Source organism: Canis lupus, chromosome 19 (assembly GCF_011100685.1).
Source record: "Canis lupus familiaris isolate Mischka breed German Shepherd chromosome 19, alternate assembly UU_Cfam_GSD_1.0, whole genome shotgun sequence".
Lineage (NCBI taxonomy): Eukaryota > Metazoa > Chordata > Mammalia > Carnivora > Canidae > Canis > Canis lupus.
Window position 1 is genome coordinate 27,245,174 of NC_049240.1, and position 20,725 is coordinate 27,265,898.

A 20,725-nucleotide genomic window follows, 5' to 3' on the forward strand; every position below is an offset into this window, starting at 1 on the left:
TGTCACCTCTTTTATCTTTTTATCTCCATTTTCTTACAGAATAAGGAAATTCACAGAAACTCATGTTTACCCTGACTGCTTGATTTCCCTCTAACTTCTGGGTCTTAGAGATTTGCAGGGTATATCAGAAATAGTATCCTTGCTTTGACCATAGGTGAAGTCTGGTCCAAGAACCTGATCTGCCCCTCCACAGCTATGCGGCATTAATCAAGCATCTTCTTGTTTCTGAACTTCTGCTTCCTCAAGTGCCAGATGGGGATAACAACCCTTACTGTGCAGAGCCCTTGTCTGGATTAGAAATAATGCTTATATGGCTCCCCAGACATAGCTGCAAACATGCGAAATGCTTAGTCATTGGTGGCCATTTGAAAAGTTATTTATTTTTCCCTCATCTTGCCTTCTTTTATTTCCTCTCTATATTATCTTTGTGTGTAATATGGAGGAGAATCTATAACAAATAAAGCATCCTCCACATTGTCTTCATATTAATTTAAGTCCACAGTCACCATAATTTATAACACTTTATAGCTTCTCCTAACCCTGACTACCAGTAGAAACTCCCTCCAATAACCTAAAGGAATCATACTATACATTGTTTTAATTAAACAAAATTATAATTGTCTTTGACCTTCTTCTGCTTCTTTCAAATTGCCCAAGGGAAAATAAGATATATGTTGCTGACAAGTAGGTACTTAATCCTACTGTATTCTTGGGAGTATAAATTGGCACAAACTTGATATGTTGCAGAAGTCAATATGCCAAAAACCTTAAAAACATGTGCACTCTTTGCTCTGATAATGGCACCTCAAGGAATTTATACTAAGGATATAACCAGCTTTGCTCATAAAAGATCTATGTGCAAAAAAATGTTCTGGCAGCATCTGTATTACAAAAAAGAGAGAACTAAATGTCCAAAATAGATTTGTGAATTTTGTATATCCATTGTGGTATGTCCATACAATGAAGGAGAATCTATAGCAAATAAAGAATCCTCCACATTCTCATATTATCTGTTGTTAATAGACATTATGACATAGAGTCATATTTATTGATATGGAAAGATATGTTTACCATGTACATGTGTGTATATGTGCATGTGTGTGACAAAGTAATAAAATAGTATCACTGGGGGGCTCTGGCTTCAGCAGGTAAGGGAGAGACTTGTCCATCTCTTCCATACAGCAGGTAGGGAAGTAGGAGATGGCCTCTACTCATCTCCCCTTTCTGTGGTCTTTTCCATAGGAAAGGGGTTGCCTAAATAATTAGAGAAATGAGAAAAACAACTCTGCAAGTGTGTGCCTATTAAGGACTGAATGTTTATGTCTCTTCAAAATTCATATGTCACAATCTTAACCTTCAATATGATGATATTAGGAGATAGGACCTCTGGAGGGTAATTAGGTCATGAGGGCAGAGTCCCCATGAATGGGATTAGTGCCTTTCTAAAAGGGGCTCCAAAAAGATCTCTCATTCTCTTTCTGGCACGTTAGGATATAAGAACAAGTGAGGTGTCTGGGACTTGAAGAGGGTCTTCACCAGAATCCAACTATGTGGGCACACTGATCATGGAATTCCAGCCTCTGGAACCATGAAACATAAATTTCTGTTTTCTATAAACCCATCAATCTATCATATTTTGTTATAGCAACTCAACAAAGGAAGTATGCTAGGCCCTGGCTCTGGGATTCATGTGCCTACAATGGTGCACATTGTTGTCTCTGCCCCTATTTCTGTAAAGTAAGTACGACCGAGTCAGTGCTCATCCCCATACTGAGGGGTGTGGAGTTGGGGCCATATTTCTATGGGGCTCTCTTCTCAGTCCCATCCCCCAAACAAGCAGTACCTGGTATATACCATTCTACAATCCAGCTCACCAGAAAAGAGTAGACACTCTGTATACATGCTTATTGTCCTCCATCTCCCTCATTTGTTTCATAACCCATGGAAGAAAAGAGGATTAATGAGTTTCTCAACCCCAACATTCACTGTGTTTTTGTGAATGTGCAAAAAATGGAAAAAATGTCAGGGCATCTGGGTGGCTCAGAGGTTGAGCATCTGCTTTTGGCTCAGGTCATGATCCTGGCTCTTGGGACTGAGTCCTCATCAGGCTCCCCGCAGGGAGCCTGATTCTCCCTCTGCCTGTGTCTCTGTCTCTCTCTGTGTCTCTCATGAATAAATAAAATATTTTTTTTAAATGGGAAAATGTCTGGAAGGATGCACACCTAAATGCAGCATTTGTGTCTCTGGGTAGTGAGATTATCTATATGCATGAGTTATAATTATTATTCTATTTATACCATTAAAATAGAAATAAAGTGATTCTTTTTGAGTTTCTGTCTCATTACAGTACAAATTTGGACCTTCCCTGCTGGGATGGAAGCTATGAAAGAGGAAAGAAATAAGACCCCAGTTTTTCTTGAGCACAGGATGAGTACCAGGCACAGTACAAGGAGTGCAGACTACATTTTTTCCTGCAGTCCTCATATCAGTCTTATTAGTTCAGGATTTTTGTGTAAATTGCTCAGGTGCTGAAATTGCTAGTGGAAATTTAGCAACTTGTACAAGTTTCTATAGGTAGGAAAAACAGAGTCACTCTCAATATGGCCTGCCCCCAAATCCATGCTCTCATACACTCAGGGAATTCATGACAGTTGAATTATAACAACAGCAACTATAACAACAAAAACATCAACATAGGCAATAGTATCATGAAATTGGGATCACATAATACATACACTAAAGGAAATCCATGGTCTGAATGAACAGAATCCATTTTTCCTAAAATTCCATCAAACTCAATTCTTAGAAAACTAGAAGCCACACAATGCAAAGAGGGTAGGTTAGTTTTCGAGACACGGGTATTCTGAATAGTGACAATAGTGACAGGTGCAGGCTTGACAGCCAGGATGGAAAAAATACAAACAATATACACACTGAGCCTCTCAAGCAGCACCACCTAAGAACACGGGGAAGAGGGGCAACCACTGCTGCCTCAGATCTAATCAGCCCTGCAAGCATGGCTGAATCTGAGGAGAGTACAATAATTGATTTTCACAATGATGATTCTGAGTCATCAAGAAAAGGTTACATTTTATGTTCAGAACTCTCTGTTTAAGAAGGCAGGGAAGCATGTAATCCATTTGAGAAAGATTTTCATTTCAAATAGTTAAAAATTCTTTGAAAACATTTTTGGTGCTTAAAGGGATAAGTGACAGTTATCTGGAAAATTCACTTATGTGGAACAACGTCTTTCCTAAAGATTCTAGATCAGTGAGGCGGTGTGTTATATTTAGTTAGGCTTCTATCACTTCTCCTTTGTTGACATTCCACTGTTTAATCTTCTCAAGCCTTTCAAAATTCCTAACCTCCAAGCATGGGGTTATAAATTTCTCGAGATTACAGATTGTGACACCATTCTTGGATATTCCACACCCCTATGATCCTCAGCTTGTGTGTGTGTGTGTGTGTGTGTGTGTGTGTGTGTGTGGTGGGGGGTCTGTCTGTCTGCATGCACGTGCGCACACACGCACCATGGAACACAGGATGAAGATATTCACAAAAATGACCGATTCCCAGGGCACTCATGAACTTTGACAAAGCCCTTTTGACATTCTGTGAAAACCCTTTTGGGTTTTGGGAACTGGTCCTAGAAGTTTTTTTGTTTGTGGATTTGTTTTGTTTTCCCTAAAAGCAAACTTTATGTTTAAAAAGAGTCATTTCCATCGAGACCCACATTTTCCAAGCAACATTAGTACTGTACACACACAGGGCTGCCCTCTTCCCTCTGCACCTCTTGCCTTGGACATGACTCACTGTTCTTTGGTAAATGTGCAGAGATCCTTCATGCTTTCTAAGATGCTGTTCCCTTTCCCAGAAACATTCCTTTCCACCTCCAAACCATCTATATCTAGTTCAATGCTCTCTTCAAGTGCTATTGATTTCAAGCAACTCCTCATTCTCTCAATTGTTGAAGAATGTGTGTTGTCACCATTTTCTCTTTGAAGATTAGGATGCAACCTTGAGAGGTTACCTTGAGAGACTTCCTTTTGGTCATACCTGGGAATCAGAGCCAGGATGGGTACATCCCCAGTCCTGTCTTGGCTTCATTTCTTTCCACCACACAATGAACAACCATCACTGCACCCCACCTTGTGGGCAAATACCCTTCTCCTTGACATTCCATGTTTTCCAGGACTATCTGTGGTCACCCTGTGCAGCTCACACAGAGGGCTGGGGGTGAGCCTTACCTGGCGTGTTGAGCAAGCGGGACCTTCTACAATGGTAGGCCACTTCCTGTTCACAGTGCTCTGAACTGTCAATCATGGCTTCCAGCTGCTCCATGCTGCCACCATAATCCAAAGCCATGGTGTAGGGCTTCTCCGGGTTGGCGCCCCGCACATGGGTCAGCTCTGTATTGTTGTGCTGCACTGATGTCCAAATCTTGTCCTCTATCCAGAAAACACAACCCAAGGCAGGAAACATTAAAAAGAAGGTCAAAAGAGGATCATACTTATATAATTCAATAAAGCTGGGGGTGGGCAGGTGGGGAAAAGGATCATACAAGTAATGTGATGTTTGACTCAACATGGGACAAATAATCTACAGGAGTGCTCCACTTATGCAAATTCAAATGACCAGAGAATTTCTGTTTCTCATAGAGCTCCACCCAGAGTTAGTACAGGGGTTAATAATCCTAGAAACTAAGTTTGTGGGGCCCATTATGCTAAGCATTTAATGCCCATAATTTTAAACTGGCATCACCTAACCTGGAAGGAATTTAGAAATGCCATGCTAGAAATGAAGGAAAAGTGAATGACCGAAACTGAGCAGCTTACCCATGTGCAAGTGACCAAGCAAGAATAGGAACCAAGGGTGTCTGACTGCAAAGCCCATACTTCCAGCTACTCACACACACTTCCCCACAAGACAAACACTAGAACAGATAACCATCTCGCAGATACACAGGTATCACACTGAATGTTTACTATACACAGAAAGACCTCCATATAGAAAGTCAACTATCAAATACACCTAATTAACAAGGATGAGATTGCATGATCCACACTGTACATACAAGACACTTAACTGAAGTTCCTTTTAAAAAAAATTCTCTCTGCTACCTCTATTTGCCAAAGAAATATTTTAAGAGTTTTACAATAAAATAACATGCAGAGATGAGGACCTTCACATCAGGATTGGAGGACACGTTTTACCCATAACAGGTAAGAATGGGAGGTGAGGAGAGAGGAGAGAAATTTGAGTTTTACAGCTTGAGACATGTGTATTTGACACCTATCTCTGCCAACAACAAGCTTGGAAAAAATCACTTCAGTTTTCTAGGGCTCAGTTTTATTATCAGGAAAAAAAAAAAAAAAAGACAGCAATCCCAGTAGCAGGGCTGTTACTATGGAACAGCAACCAAACATATGAAGTTGCAAGGCACTATCTGAGATCTATCAGACATTCTGTACTAATAACCTAGACTAAAACATTTACTGCAATTGGACATAAAATCTCATTCCGAACATGCTCACAAATAAAGCAAAGGAGGAAATAGGAAGACTCAAAAAGCTTTTGTCATCCGAGAATCTTGCCCACATAATAACATCATTACTCTTCATAGATTCTCAGAGCTGAAAAATAACTTAACATAGCTATCATGTGGTTTCCCTCCTACTTCACCCTCCTAATTTTTATAAAGGAGGAAACCAAGGGCTAGGAAGTAAAGAAATGACCCAAGTCATATCTATTAAACAATAGTGATCAGTGCCCACATTAAAAGTTACTATTATTAATTTGTACTACTAATAAGCAGGATCACAACTTTAAGCATATTTATCAAAAAAGGAAAAGCACAGGCAACCAAGATCCCCAGTTTTAGTATTTTCTCTACCCTAACTCTGTACGTGACTTGGAAGAAGTAATGTCACTGCTTGCACTTCTATTTCCCTATATTAGTAGAGGGGAGAGAAAGAAAATTTGGTTTCCATTATCCCTAAAGTATTTTCCAACCACAGAGAAGGAAGTATTTCTTGAAGCAAAATTATTAAACCCTATTCAAGTATTCTGATTAAGCTTCAGACTATTTTCTAAAACCAGCCCAATGATAACCACGTCTCCAATGTTTAATGGAGGTATAAAACATTTTCTATAAAGTCTAAAAAACAAATCAGAAAGAAGGTTATTAATTCGGACTTTAAAGTAATAATAGGACATTATTTCTAATTGGTAAAAATAATATTACACAAGTAGTTAACCTATAACACCGAAAATGTCAGTACTGATGAGACAAACTCTGTTAAATTACCAAAGAAAGGTAATTGTTTAATAACACAATATCATAGAGAGAAATAAAGACTGACAGTTCTGAAATGTCCATGGTATGTAGAAGAAGAAAAGAACCACCAATTTAACGTATAATACTAGGTGTTGTGTTACTGTTTCATATGAGGGCATTTTACGTACCTTATTTCTGGTGTACATAACAATCCACCATGGTAGATGTCAACATAGATAGATAAATATAGACAGAAAGACATAGATATTGACACAGCCATATGTATAGACACAGACATATGCATAGAGGTATAGATATACGAAGGCTTAGAGAAAGAAAAATAAACTTGTTCCCAGTCTCACTGTGTCCAATCTGATGCCAGAAATGGTCCGCATAGTATCATTAAATCATACGAATTTAGATTTCCCTCCAAATATACACAGATTCTTATATCCATATATCCATTCATCTGATTATTCATACATTCACTCATTGATTTGCTTATTCATTTACTCACAGACTCATATTGCCAGAATCATATTCTATCTTTAGCAAGATGGAAAAGGAAAATGTGTGGGAGAGACAACCTCTCATCTTAAAGCCATTAATGTTGCCAACTCTGCCTTCTGGAACCTAAGGATGAATGGAAGTCCTAATAGCTCAACTATTGGCACCTTTTGACATATGCAAATATACACAAGATACAAAGGAACAATTAAGAGCTCCAAAGTGCTCCCCATGACTCACAAAGACATCACAAACCCTGCATACACAGTATGAGAGACACAAGGAGAGGTGATGATGGGAAACCTAGAGCCTCTTAGCTGGCTTTCCTTTCAAAGATGCCCTTTGTCCTTTGATTATTTTTTTCCTCCTAGGAGATAGCAGAAGACAGATTGAAAAGAAGGAGGTAATTGGATGCTATTTCTTTTCACTTTCTGCTTTTTTTTTCTTTTTTTCCTCTCTATTTCATTGGTAGCAGGTGCAGATTAAGCCCTGCACTCTGACAAAATATTAAAGGCTAGGGGTCAATGCCATTCATGAAAGTTGGCTTTCGTGCTTGATGCTCCCAGTGTCTCTTCTAGGATGGGGACAGGTAGTTTTAGCTAGGGAATGTCTATGTGAAGTTTACCTCTAAGGATTTTCAAACAAGTAAGATTCATTTTGAACCGTCTTTTAGGTGGACAGAGGTGGAAACCCATTCATGGAACAGCATGCACATGGCTTAACTGAATATTGAAGGCATGAAGCTAAATGTTAAAGATGGTCAATTTAGTCAACGGGCATGTGGATATTTATGGACACAGAAGGGGCTCTGCTGTTATAAGACCTGGATTTGTATGCCAACTCAACACTTACTGGTTAACACTAGCCTTGGTCAAATCATTACTTCTCTAGAGTTCAGTTTCCTCATCAGTAGTATTTGGAAAGCAGAAATCATGTCAACCATTTAGGGTGGTTGTAAGGATGGAGGGGGTTTGTGTGAGAAGGTCCATTATTAACTAAATTATTAAGCATTCCACAAAAATCTGTATGTGTCTATTATATAATAGATGTATCATCTCTTTCCTAAGGATCCCACAGATATCAGTTGGTACTATTATTGACAATAGCATCAAGGAGGAGATGGCTTCTGGTGGTTCTCACAATAGTTCTTACTAACGGGGTTCTTTCCCAGAACATAAAGTAAGACATATGAGGCACTTGGAGGGGGTGGGGGCAAACTGAGATTGGTCCTCTCTCTCTCTCTACAGATCCATGAGGAAAACACACCAGTTTCAAGAGACCTGGAATAGGAAATTCATCCTTTCCACAGTTCTGTGAACTTGAACTCTTACACAAACCTTTAGAGGTTTACCTATAACTTAAGAAAGTCCAGTTACACTCAGGGTCGGAGGAGTAAATTATCTAAATTCTATGATTGGGAGAATTATAAAATTCTCCAAGCTCCAAGCTCCATCCTCTGCTGGTCTGCCTCCAAACCAGACCATCTACCACAGGGCATATATTCTCATCTCTAGAGAGGAATCTAGGACTTCAAGGTCCCATGAGACTGCCTGGCTTTAGAAATCTGCTTGTCTGGTTGGAAAATGTGTTCTGCTACATCTCAGTAGTGAAGCTTTGGGCAAGTTATTAACCTCTGAAATTTCTGCTTTGGAAAATGGGATATTAATACCAATCTTTCTATCCATGATAATATCATAGTGATTTGGCATCACATTTCACATGGACATGTAACAGTCTGTCCGGCATGCAAAGGTGTAAAGAATCTATGTTTTGAAACTTTTTTACAACATGAGACTGAGGACTCGGACTTTGTTCCTTAGGGAATTGAGGGTGGGAAGCTCATCCAGGAAACGAGGTTAACAAGTGGGCTTAACTGCAATTTCTTGTAATATAGCTATTGTGGTGTATTACTTATTACTATCTTGTTCAATTATCTTTATACTTTAGAAGAGTCTCCTGTGTCTTTATATATATCTGTGTCCCTTTCATTTCCTGAAATTTTGTCAGTGGAATTTGCTGGTTAGTCCTCATGGTCCCAGAAACCCGGGAAAGGCACTGCTTTTGCTACTACTTTTTTGCTACTCAGTTCATTCTCCATTATTTCTTAGTGTATGCTACCATTCAGTCCCCTAATGATAAGCATAGCCCTATCTTTCTAACTTGTTCAAAATAATACATGTATTCAATTATCCAAGACAAATTCCCTGCTTAAGAGACCACTGTATTTGGAGACTTTTGAACTGGCAGCAGGAATTTATTCAATTCACTAAGGCTCTTAGTTAGTTTAAAGTAACAATAATTATATATTTGCTTTTTTATGTGATACATAGTTTGCAGATATTTTCTACCATTTTATAGACTCCATTTTTTATTTTGTTGATGGTTTCCTTTACTGGGCAGAAACATTTTTGATTTGATGTAATCCCACTTGTTGAGTTTTGTTTTTGTTGCCTGTAATTTTGGTGTCCCAGCCAAAAAATTATTGCAAAGACCAAGGTCAAGGAGTGACTTCTTTGTGTTTCTAGGATTTTTATGGTATCAGGTCTTAGGTTTAAGCCTTTACTTTATTTTGAGTTAATTTTTGTGAATGGTATAAATAGGGGCCCAATTTCTCTCCCTCTCTCGCTCTCTTTCTCTCTCTCTCTCTCTTTTTTGCATGTGGCTATCTAGTTTCCCCACCACCATTTGTTAAGAGACTATCCTTTCTCCGTTGAGTGTTCTTAGCTCCCTTGTCAAATATTAATTGAACACATCTGTGGGGATATAATTCTGGGCTCTCCATTTTATTCTGTTGATCTATGTGCCTATTTTTTTTATGACAGTACCATACTGTTTTAATTACTAGAGCTTTGAAGAAATCGGAGGATGTTGTTTAAGGATGCCCAATGTACTGGATGAGTGTAAATGATCTCATAACCCAGACCCCCACCAGTTATTTGCCACCTTTATGCATAAAGGAATTATAGGCCATGGAGCATCAAGGAGCATATGTGATAAAATTCTAAAACATCATCTCATAGACATAACAATGTATTGTTATGGAGGCTAGCAAGCCATTTCTCAAACTGCATTGTGAATTAAGTTTTGAAGGCTATCTTCCCATAGAGCTATGAGATCTCCAAAATATGAAGTATATTATTCATTCTAATGTTCAAATATGTACCCAGTTAATGCTGTGCCAGCCGCAAGAGTACCTGCTCAGATGGGTAATATACTGCCTAACTCTCTAAAAGCTTATCATTGTTATGGGGTAAAATTGTGTACAGAAGAATGACAAATGTCTCAGGCTATTATAAGTACTCTTGAAATTACTACAAGTAAGTGAGGCTGCCCAGAGATCTGGTGGGGGCAGGGTTGGGAGTGGATGTCAGAGGACATTGCCCAAACAGAGACTGCAATGTTTGCCTTGAGAATGGACAGATCTATTGAAGTCTTTCATCCTCAGACCACCAAGGGGGCCACTGAGCACTTTGTAGGATTTCAGGAAATCATTGTCAAACAAGGAGATTAGTTAACCACTATCTTTTGTCTCTAACAGGTTTTTTCTTCTAGCTTTTTCAAAGCCACTCCTCTATGCATATGTAGTGATCCAAATGTAAAAGAGGTTTCAAGTTATAAGATCAACATACACAAACACGTATACACATTCAGTATGACCACCAGCAATATCAACAACAAGAGAAAAGAAAAATAAGTTACACAAAGTGCTAGCACAGTAATGATGAGATATTTTTGAACATTCTGTATCTTCATCTCTGTTGTGAAATCTTTTCCAGTTGTCCTCCAAGAAAGCCCTCTATGAACCCTCATCCTGGGTCTCTCTGTGACCTGCTAGTTTCACTTGCTCTCATTTCAGAAACCGTAAACTGTTTACATACAGAGCCACAATTTAATTTTCTTTCATATTTCTTCTCTCATTCTATCTGATTGCTATTATGATGATGATGATCATTATTATTATTAACAATAGCAGTAATTGCAGATGATGTAAGCTGTTCTGTTACCATGGATATCACCACTGAGAAGAAAGAACAAACTAAAGGAAAGTAAAAAAAAAAAAGGAGAGAGACAGAGAGAGAAGAAATAACTCTGATTAATAAGACCTCATTCTATGCACATATCTGTCTATTTGCAGGGCCAAAAAAATGTGCAATTTTTCTATCGCAATGCATGGGAGGAAGGGAAGTCTACAGATTGTCAATACCCAGCTTAATTGAACTTAAATCACCGTGGGGAGCTGCTTATAGTCCTTTGAAAAGTGTGCCAATTCACTTATGCCCCTATTGTAATAAAGCAAGTCTATATTAAGGTCCCTGGGGTCACTTTTGGTACAGTTATCTATGTTGACAAAGTGAATTTTCTGTGCCAAGGGTAAAGACAGTTTAAATAATCCTCAAACCACTGCCTGTACCACTCATTTGCCATCTACCCATGTACAGCCTAGTGACATCTCTTGTCGTTTTGCATTGATAGTTATTTAATTTTTCATATGTTTGTACCTTATCTCTCCATTTAAATCACGGGCAATGACTGCTGAGTAAATATCAGCTTGGCAAGGGCTTCTCTGGTTAATGGAGGCAGATGCGAGGGAGAAAAGCGAGGGCGTGGGACCGCAGGCTGGCCGGACCCTACCAGCTCGGATCCCTGAACAGCGCAGAGAACTTCACCTCCCCACGCCTCAGTCTTCTCATCTGTGAACTGGATGCAACCCACTGTGCAGTGACAACGGCAGAGCAGAATAAAACGCAGGGGCTGGGGGAGGGGGCGGGGGGTGCTGAGCCCAGAACCTGGGCACCAGACAGAAAATCAGAGGCCAAGGCCATCACGCCTCCGGGTGAAGCCGCTCAGGGAGCACTGGAAAGGACAACTTCATCATCGGACGCAGTTCTGGGAACCTGTGCTGAGGGGGGCGATGCAGCGCAGCGCACTAGGGCTCTAAGGCAGACACCGCAGCGCCCTGGGGCCCCACCTGCCTGCGCGGGTCACGCTTTAGGACTTCCAGACAACACACTTGACTCTGATTTATTCTCCTCCTTCGCTGGAGCCTTTACTTTTTATATATCTTTTTTTTTTGGGGGGGGGGTGGTATTTTTCTCTTGCCTTGCTTTAAAACAGGTGGTATGATCACAGAGGCCTGGGAAAGCTGTTTTACGCTTGGGGGTCGGGGGGAGGGAGGGGAGGGGGCCGTGGTGAGGGTGACCAGACTCCATGCACATTATATCATACTTGATTGTTACTCGCTGGCTTACTCAAGGAAAATGTATTAAATGTCTGGAGTGTGCAGAACATTATGTTAGGGACTGGGAAGGTAGGGTGAGGGTTATGAGGCTAAGTGACGCTCTGGACACCAGCTCAAGGCCTTCACAGCCAGTTCTGGGAGAGAAGTTCACATGGAAGCCGAGAGTCTGGCAGTGTGGGGCAGGAGGGGCAGATGTGGACAAGCCAGGTGTCCAGGCTTCTGGGCAAGGGAGAGTAGAAAGAAGCCCCCATATCAAAATCACCTGAGGGAAAATGGGCTGTGTAGCTGGTGAGTAGGCTCCGGTTGCTATTAGAGGTATTTATGAAATCTTTAGGAGTACCTTTGTTTTGGTGCATTCTGAGGAAAAAGCTGGCACGCACACAGATCTAAATCCAGTTCCTACATATGGTACTTACTAACTGAGTGATGCTGGACATGTTCTTCAATGTATCTGAGCCTCTGTTTTCTAAAATACAAGTTAAAAGTGATCTCTACCTCATACTTCATCATGTGGATTCCATGAAATAAACATTAAGACGATATAGCCCAGTATCTGGAACGTAAGTAGACAACAAGTAGTATTTTCCATTCCTTTGGTTAAGAAGAGCTAAAGTAGCCAAGATTGAATTTAGGAGTCTGGAAAGGAGAGAATTGACTTCTTACCATAGTGCTGAGGAGGGATATCCAAGGGCAGCATTTACATCTCCTTTTACAAGCTAACAAAGGAAGACAAGGCACAGATTGTCTAATACTCAGTTTCAAGGATCTTATACTCTGATCCTAGAGGTGACTGACAAAAAAGAATATTAAAGAAGAGACTGGAATGATTCATCTTTCTTTCAGCAAACATCTCTGCTCTGGAGCTCATCACAGTATTAATGATATTCCCAAAGTGCCAGTGTCTTCTCCAGTGGGAAGCCTCTTCTAATTCCACCAGCATCCCATTCTGGTCTTGCTCAAGAACCATTATAAAAACTTGTTTACTCAAATCCCTGCTAAACTGTAAGCTCTACAAGGCAAAAGACGATCTGGTACGTCTTTGTATACCAAACACCATGGCATTTACTTACCATGTGACTAAACATCCGACAGATTGCCAGGATTTCACTGACTTCAGTGACATTTCCTGAAATCAGCAAAAAGTGATATAGGATGGGGAAGTATGTTCAGATATGTACTTGAAATTCTGCTCTGCAGCCCAGAATATCTATTGCAAGAGCAGCATATTGAAGAAAAAGTTCAGGGATGCCTGGTTGGCTCAGTCATTGAGTGTCCAACTCTTGGTTTTGGCTGGGGTCAGGAGATCAAACCCTGACTAGTCTCAGTGCTCAATGGGGAGTCTAGCTGGAATTCTCTCTCTCTCTCTCTCTCTCTCTCTCTCTCTCTCAAATAAATGAATAAATATAAAGGGAAAAAATCAAATATCCACCAAGGGGTTTCTGAATTAATAAAACATAGTCAATTGGCACAGTGAAATTCTATGCACTCATAATAAAGAAATAGTCTGTCTAGCTATACACCTTTGATAGAATACATTCCAAGAACTAAAATTAAAATTCAGTAAATGTTATGCTTCACGTTGTTGTTGGTAGTTATATTGCTGATATGACTCTGAAGCTATTTTGTATATTTTGTCAGGTAGAACAAATGAATAAATATATTGGTATTGTTGAGACAGGTTTTACTGAGAGAGAAGAGAGAGATGGAAAAGAGAATGATGAGGAAAAATCTAACAGTGCTCCATTTGCATTACAGATAACCATAAGAAATGATAATTTAAGTATACATAAGTATGCACCCATGCACACACACACACACACACACACTCACTCACACACACACATTTCCAAGTTCTATCCACTGAAATGGACTAGATGTAATAAGCAAACCTAACACCTAGATTCTAATTTCCAAATACCATTTGCTATGAAAATGTGTCTTTTGCTTCTTTGGGAAAACCCCTGAGTCTTAGTCTAAGCAAGGCAAGTCCAAGGTAACATCTGGTAGAAAACAAGGAAGTACTCCAAGATTAATGGAGGCAGGTAAGAAAGACACAGGAACAGAATTAGTGGGATCATAACTAGCTGTATTTGGGGCAATTTGAACATCAAAATATATAACAATAATAGTGACATTTCAAAATGAGATAATTTATGAGTCTAGAGCAACACAAGAGAGGTGGAGGCAAGGCAAGGGATAAAAAGCTTTTCTGGGAAAAAAAAAAAGACTCTTCTGTAGAGAAGAATGCAGAATGACAGCTGAAAATGCAGAAGGAATTATAGGATTAGTAAAACAGCATTTTACAAATTCCAGTGTAATAGCATATGGGTTAGGGTCATTCCTGGACGGGGAGGAAATGTTTGGGAACTGGATAGTCACACAGAGTCTAAATATAACCCCACAGACGATTCACGGATTATAAACATCTTTATAACATAGAGATGCAGAAGTGCTTTAGCCAGTGATGGGGCTGAAGCTCCCCAATAACACCACCGGCCCCCTGGTGGCATGCTCTGGAGAGACAGACATCACCCATGAGGTTTTCTTGCCAAAGTATTCCAACAATAAAGAAATTATCAAAAAAAAAAAAATTAAAAAAAAAGAAATTATCAGAAAACATTCCAAAAAATATGGAACATTTTGCTTAATAACTGGCTGATATCTTCCAAAAAGGTTACTGGGATGAAAACCATACAAAAGAGATGGGTTGGGGAAGGGTATGACAATCAAACCCAACACGTGGACACTCCTTGAATCCTTAATAGACATACAATAACAAATGCTGGGGATCCCTGGGTGGCGCAGCGGTTTAGCGCCTGCCTTTGGCCCAGGGCGTGATCCTGGAGACCCGGGATCGAGTCCCACGTCGGGCTCCCGGTGCATGGAGCCTGCTTCTCCCTCTGCCTGTGTCTCTGCCTCTCTCTCTCTCTCTCTCTCTGTGACTCATAAATAAATAAAAATTAAAAAAAAAATGCTGCCAAAAAAGACATTGTAGGAACAAGATAGACTATATATATTGGATAGTTTTGATTGAATTAATGGTTATGTTCTTATGTGTGGTTTTGGTACTATGGTTATGTAGGGTGATATTTTTGTTCTTAAAGATATGAGCAGAAGTGTTTAGGTTTAAATTTTTCAGTATGTCTACAACTTACTTTCAAAATGCTCAGAAAAAAAAAAAAAAGAAATATTTTATACCAGAAGTAAGGGAAGTGGGAGAGGGGGACAAAAGAGGGAGAGGGAAACGAGGATGGCACAAATGTGCAAATACAGCAAAAGTTTGACATTTGAAGATGCTAGGGGAAAGATGCATGAGTGCTCATGTTGGTGTCCTTTCAACTTTTCTGTAAGTTTGAACATTTTAGAATAAAAACTTTAGGGAGAAAAAGATAATGCTTTTCACAGTACTTCACCTGTAGTAAGTGCTCAAAGCTATCCTACTATGTTCTGATAAATTCATGTGCATTTGCCCTATTACCACCACACACATAACTAAGGACTAATTGGCCTAATAATTATCAAATAGAAAAAAAAATTAGTTTCATATTCAATCATTCACACATGATAGCATATCCATTTTCAAGTGCATATTTATTAATAATGTTGAATTAATTCTCAGGAGTGCATTCAGTATATCAGGTGTTGTGCGTTCATAAAAATTATTAATTATTTGCATTATTGCATCCTCAGAAACCAGAGTCAAGGTTTCTAGGGCTAGGGTGGTAAAAATAAGTAATAATAACTATCATGCATTAAGTATATAATGCCAGGCATTTTTCCTTATGGGTTACATCAATTATCTCATACAAGCCTCATAACCACCTTAAAAATAGGTTCTATTTTTAATTATAGAAGTGGAATCCAAGTAACAGGGAAGTTGAGTAGCTCAATTACATCAGCTAATTTGAGAAAACTAAGAAGTACTAGGGCTTGGATTCAAACCAAGCCCAAGTGTTTTTGTTTTTTTTTTAAGATTTTATTTATTTATTCACAAGAGACACAGAGAGAGAGGCAGAGACACAGGCAGAGGGAGAAGCAGGCCCCATGCAGGGAGCCCAACGTGGGACTCGATCCCAGCACTCCAGGATCACGCCCTGGGCCAAAGGCAGGCTCTAAACCACTGAGGCACTCAGGGATGCCCAAAGCCCAAGTTTTTAATGACAATGCTAGATTTGGTACATGTTTGTCTGTTGTGTGATTTGAAAGAGGAACCATGAGACTGTGACAGACAAAGAAATTTCATAATAGAGAGGGATGAGAGCTAGGTCTAAAGAAGTTGGTGAAGGAATGAGATTCCAGAAGAACAGAACTGGGAACAGGGCATTGAGGGCTGGACAGAATGGTGGCAGAGGTGGCACTGTTACATCCGTGTGGCAATTGTCTCAATGGACAGGCTAACCAGTCAATGCTCTTACCAATTTCTCCTTGCAAATATGTTTAACATATTCAAACCCTTGCATCCTGCAAGCACAAGGCTGATGGGTGCTCTCTTGACTTGAATAATAGGAAAATTGCTCCTAGAGAATTTCTCCTCTGCTTCCCCTACTTTGCAGAGAGAGAATGGAATCACTAGCTGCTAGCACATCTTTCTTTTATTCTTTGAAATGTCTAGACTGACTTCAATTCATCATCTGTCTCTGGAATCCTGGGCCCAGAGTAAAAGTGAACAAGAGCAAGTGAGCCTTCTGGGAGGTGCTTTTGACTCCCACCTGTTATTTCACTCTTCCAGACAAGGAAAGCATTCACACCAATCATAGCAGTTTCAAAATACATGGGTGAGCCAGGAGCCCTCAAAGAAGATCAAGGGCCCTTAGGCACCTACCTGCTCATTGCATCTCCACATCTGCGACTCTACTGAGCTCAACAGGATTTATTTATTCCTCTTTTTCCCTCTCTGCCCAGCCCTGGGATAACTATCTTTCACGGTCAAGATCAAGATGTAAGCCCTATGTCTCCCACAAAGCCTTTCTTGATTGCTCCTATGTCTGAATTCCTTCAACATCTAGATCTTCCTATGATAATGGTACTTGCTGATGATGGCTTCTATTTCAGAAGCTCTTAGAGAATGCCACATTTTGGATTGAGTGCATTAAGCACATCACTCACTTAATTTTATTTAATCTACACATCAGCACATTGGGGTAAGTGTAACTGATCATCCCTATTATACAGATGAGGCAATTGAGTCTCTTAGAAGTTAATGTTCCTGGGATTCCATGGCTGTCAAATCTACAAGATAATTGCATGACTTAAATAGAATGACCTAGATAAAAGTGCTTTAAGAGCTAGAAGTTAAATATGAGATTCCTGGGCATAGAGGCTATTGGTTTACAATAGCTTATAGAGCACAGTATCAAAAAAAAAAAAAAAAACAAAAAAAAACCCACATTGATTGGACTGTGCCCTGATCCCCACAGCACTAAAAGGAAGGGATCACCAGATATTTGTAATACAAATGTGCCGCAAAAGATCTACCAGGAGGGTGCCAGGATAGGTCCTGTGTTCAGGTGTTAAGAAGAACAGCTCTTTTAGTCACTGACCAGGTCCCTCTTAGAAGTGGGAAATGAATAAGGACCCAACTTGTTAATGGTTAAACACTGTGCTAATCACCTGATGGAGTAATTTTTCCAAAGTTTGATATCTTTAGGTACTTATTAAAAATACTATTTCTGATCACTGTCCTAAACCTACTGAATAACCATTTATGAGGATATCCTACAAAATAGCATTTTAAACATTTATCCCAGGTCATCCTTTGGGGAAATAAAATTTAGGATTCTTTGCTTTATATAATTCTCATGCAATATTCAGAAAACTTTGAAAGGTCTCCATTTTATAGATGAGGAATCTGGTAATAAGGGAGGTAAAGTGGATATTAGAGAGACCTCATTCCTTCAGGGTCATTTCCTTGAGAAGTTTTCCACTGTGTTATTGACCAATGAATGACAGCAGGACAAACCAGGGGGAGCCAGAGGAAGCGTCTGTTTGGACACATGGGTCTTCCTTTGCCTCAGGACCCCTGTGTCACCTGTCCTAGGGACCCAGAGATAGGAAGTGCACACCCAGTTCCAACTTATGGCTAACATGTCAACTTGTGAGACCCGGGACAAGTAATTCAGCCTCTCGATTTCAGTGTCCTACTCTACAAAATGGAAAGAATGATACCCTTGTCACATGATTGCCAGAAAAACTGAATGACATCATGAATATAAAGTACCTAACATGGTGCCTCATACCAGTATCTACTGGCCCAGTTAAATGTTGGCTGTTTCTACTACAAAACCTTGCTCAGAGGATAGCTCTTCAGGGACACCTTCTCTGACCACCATCCCCAGTCTTCTTGATCCCTTGATTCAACCCTGCCTTCCCTGTACTATCATGTACCATCTATTGACTTCTATTTTATTTTCTTCACCATGTATAAATAATCTGATTACAATATCTGTCTCTGTCTCCCAACTGAGTTCCTTAAGGACAAGGACAGACATTCATTTTGTAACCTTGACACTTAACTCAGTCACTTCCCAAAAGTTTATGTGAATGGCTTAATTTCTGAATGACCACCTGAATAACTGAGTGAGTGCCTGACTCAAAGAATGAATGAATAATGTATAAGTAATTGCACACATGAAAAATAAATGCAGAAGTAAATACATGTGAGAATTAATGAGTAAATAAATGAGAGACGAATAAAGAAATTCAAGAAATCAGTAAATGTGTTAGTAAAGTATGTATGTGTGAATGAGTGAATAAGCAAATAGATGAATGAAAATCACATTGCAATCATCCTCCTATCTTCTGTCCTGAGCCTTCTGTTCTCATCCACGTGGTTGGAGTCAACTGGCCGTGCTAAATGGGTGTGTGAAAGGAATTTCTCTAAGTGCTTGTTAAAATTCTTGGCAATTCAAAGGTGACAATGCTTTAATTTCAGGGTAATGCTACAGCTTTATGACTTAGTAGTTTTATTTAATGGCCCAATTTAGCAGGAGATTATGCCGCCTTCCACTAGCCCGGAGAGAACACTTTAACACTCACACATTCGACACTAGCAGATCTGCTCCCTAGCTTCACCTAAGAGACCAGCCTTCTGGAAGCCCTATGAGGTCACCACACCTTGGCTGACAGCATATCAAACAGGGAGAGAGACACTTCAAAAAAGTTTCCTTCCTCTAAATTGTTGAATTGCCATTCTTCCTCAGCCTAAAACAGTCCTCTAGAAAACACTTAATTTACAGAAAGCAAATTGTCCCTCTGAAATATAAGCAACAATACAAGTATTATTCCAACTGATTAAACTGCTAGTGAGCCACGGCACATATGTCATCCATGAGTGAGTCTCAAGCGGGAAATGTGCTTGTGCCACCTGGGGACAGGGACACAGCTTGCTGGCTCCTCCCCAGGATGAGCTGAGCCTGCTTCCCAGAGAGACAGTGGGAAGGGAAGGGGAAAGAAGAGAAGGAAAAAGACCTATCTTTCCTCTACTACCTGATCTGCGTCAGCCATTCTCTGACATTCTTTAAATGTTAGCTCATTTAATTGTGTATATACCAATCACAAAATCATGTACAGAGATAGAAACCAAGATCCAAAGATTGAGGGCCTTGCCCATGGTCCCAAGACAATAATTATAATAGATATTAATTATAATAATTTGAAGGATGTAATAAGCACCAGGACTTGCTCTAAGTCTTTTAATTAATGCGTATGAACTCACTTACCCTCACAACCATGCCGTTCAAAATTGTAAGCCATGAAGATGGAGCTTGGGATTTGCACAGGTAGAAGGACATGGGAGGCACAGTTAGACCTGGGTTTTCAAAAGATCCCCCCAGCTGTTGTACGAAATATGAATTAGAGTGGGGAAGGCTGAGAACTAGGGTTTGTTTCCTTTTTTTTTTTTACCACAAGTACAGGGGATTATAAACTCTGTGGACTTAGGGGACCATATCTTAATCATTTCTATATTCTCAATGCCTTGTCAGTGCCTGGCCCAAGCAGACAAGCAATGGATACTGATTTAAAGTAAGAGAGGAAAGTGCTTCCTAGGCCTTTGAACACACCAGACAAAGGAACTGCTTTAAGTCTGGTGGCTATAATTGGAACCTTGTTTATATAACTTATTAGCCTCATTAACATATTTGTGAAGTAAAAACAATTCCAGGTATTTCATAGTGATGCATCTTGAACTAACCCAGTACCCTGTAGATATCTGGCACAGTTGTATGCAGTCTATAATCAAATGACAATTTTTTTGGCAACCATACTTCTGCAATGATGGCTGTCTAACTTATAATGAAAGGCAAGCTTGAGAATTTGAGCCTCAATTGTTCTTACAGAAGACATTGTCAAGGAAGTTAACATTTCCTTTTTGTGCCCTATAAACGTACATGTGTGCGTAAGTGCAATGTTTGGGCTAGAAGCCAGCAGGGCAATGCCGATAGGAGGTGCTAGGACAGAACTTCATTACAGATGCACAAGATGGCAACAACTGAATTCTACTTCTTCTTGGTGTAAAATACAGCTTCTGAAAATTAACAACATACTAAGAAACTCAGAGAAAGATAAATGTGATATAATTTGGTTCCATGTAATGGTCATGGGTAACTCTTGTTTCTTTACACTGATAGACCCTTGTGCAGCCCATATACAAACTGTAAATTTGCAGACATCGCTCTAACTTTTAAAGAAAGGCTGTTAGACCT

The 20,725-nt window shown here is 39.7% G+C and overlaps 1 protein-coding gene across 1 annotated transcript in view; it reads right to left on the reverse strand.

The window, feature by feature from the left end:
• Positions 1-20,725, reverse strand: part of CNTNAP5 (contactin associated protein family member 5) — a 785,909-nt gene that overhangs the window by 236,206 nt on the left and 528,978 nt on the right. The window contains 1 exon segment of the mRNA NM_001048108.1: positions 4,248-4,448. Within this exon segment, the coding sequence (NP_001041573.1) occupies positions 4,248-4,448 (201 nt within the window).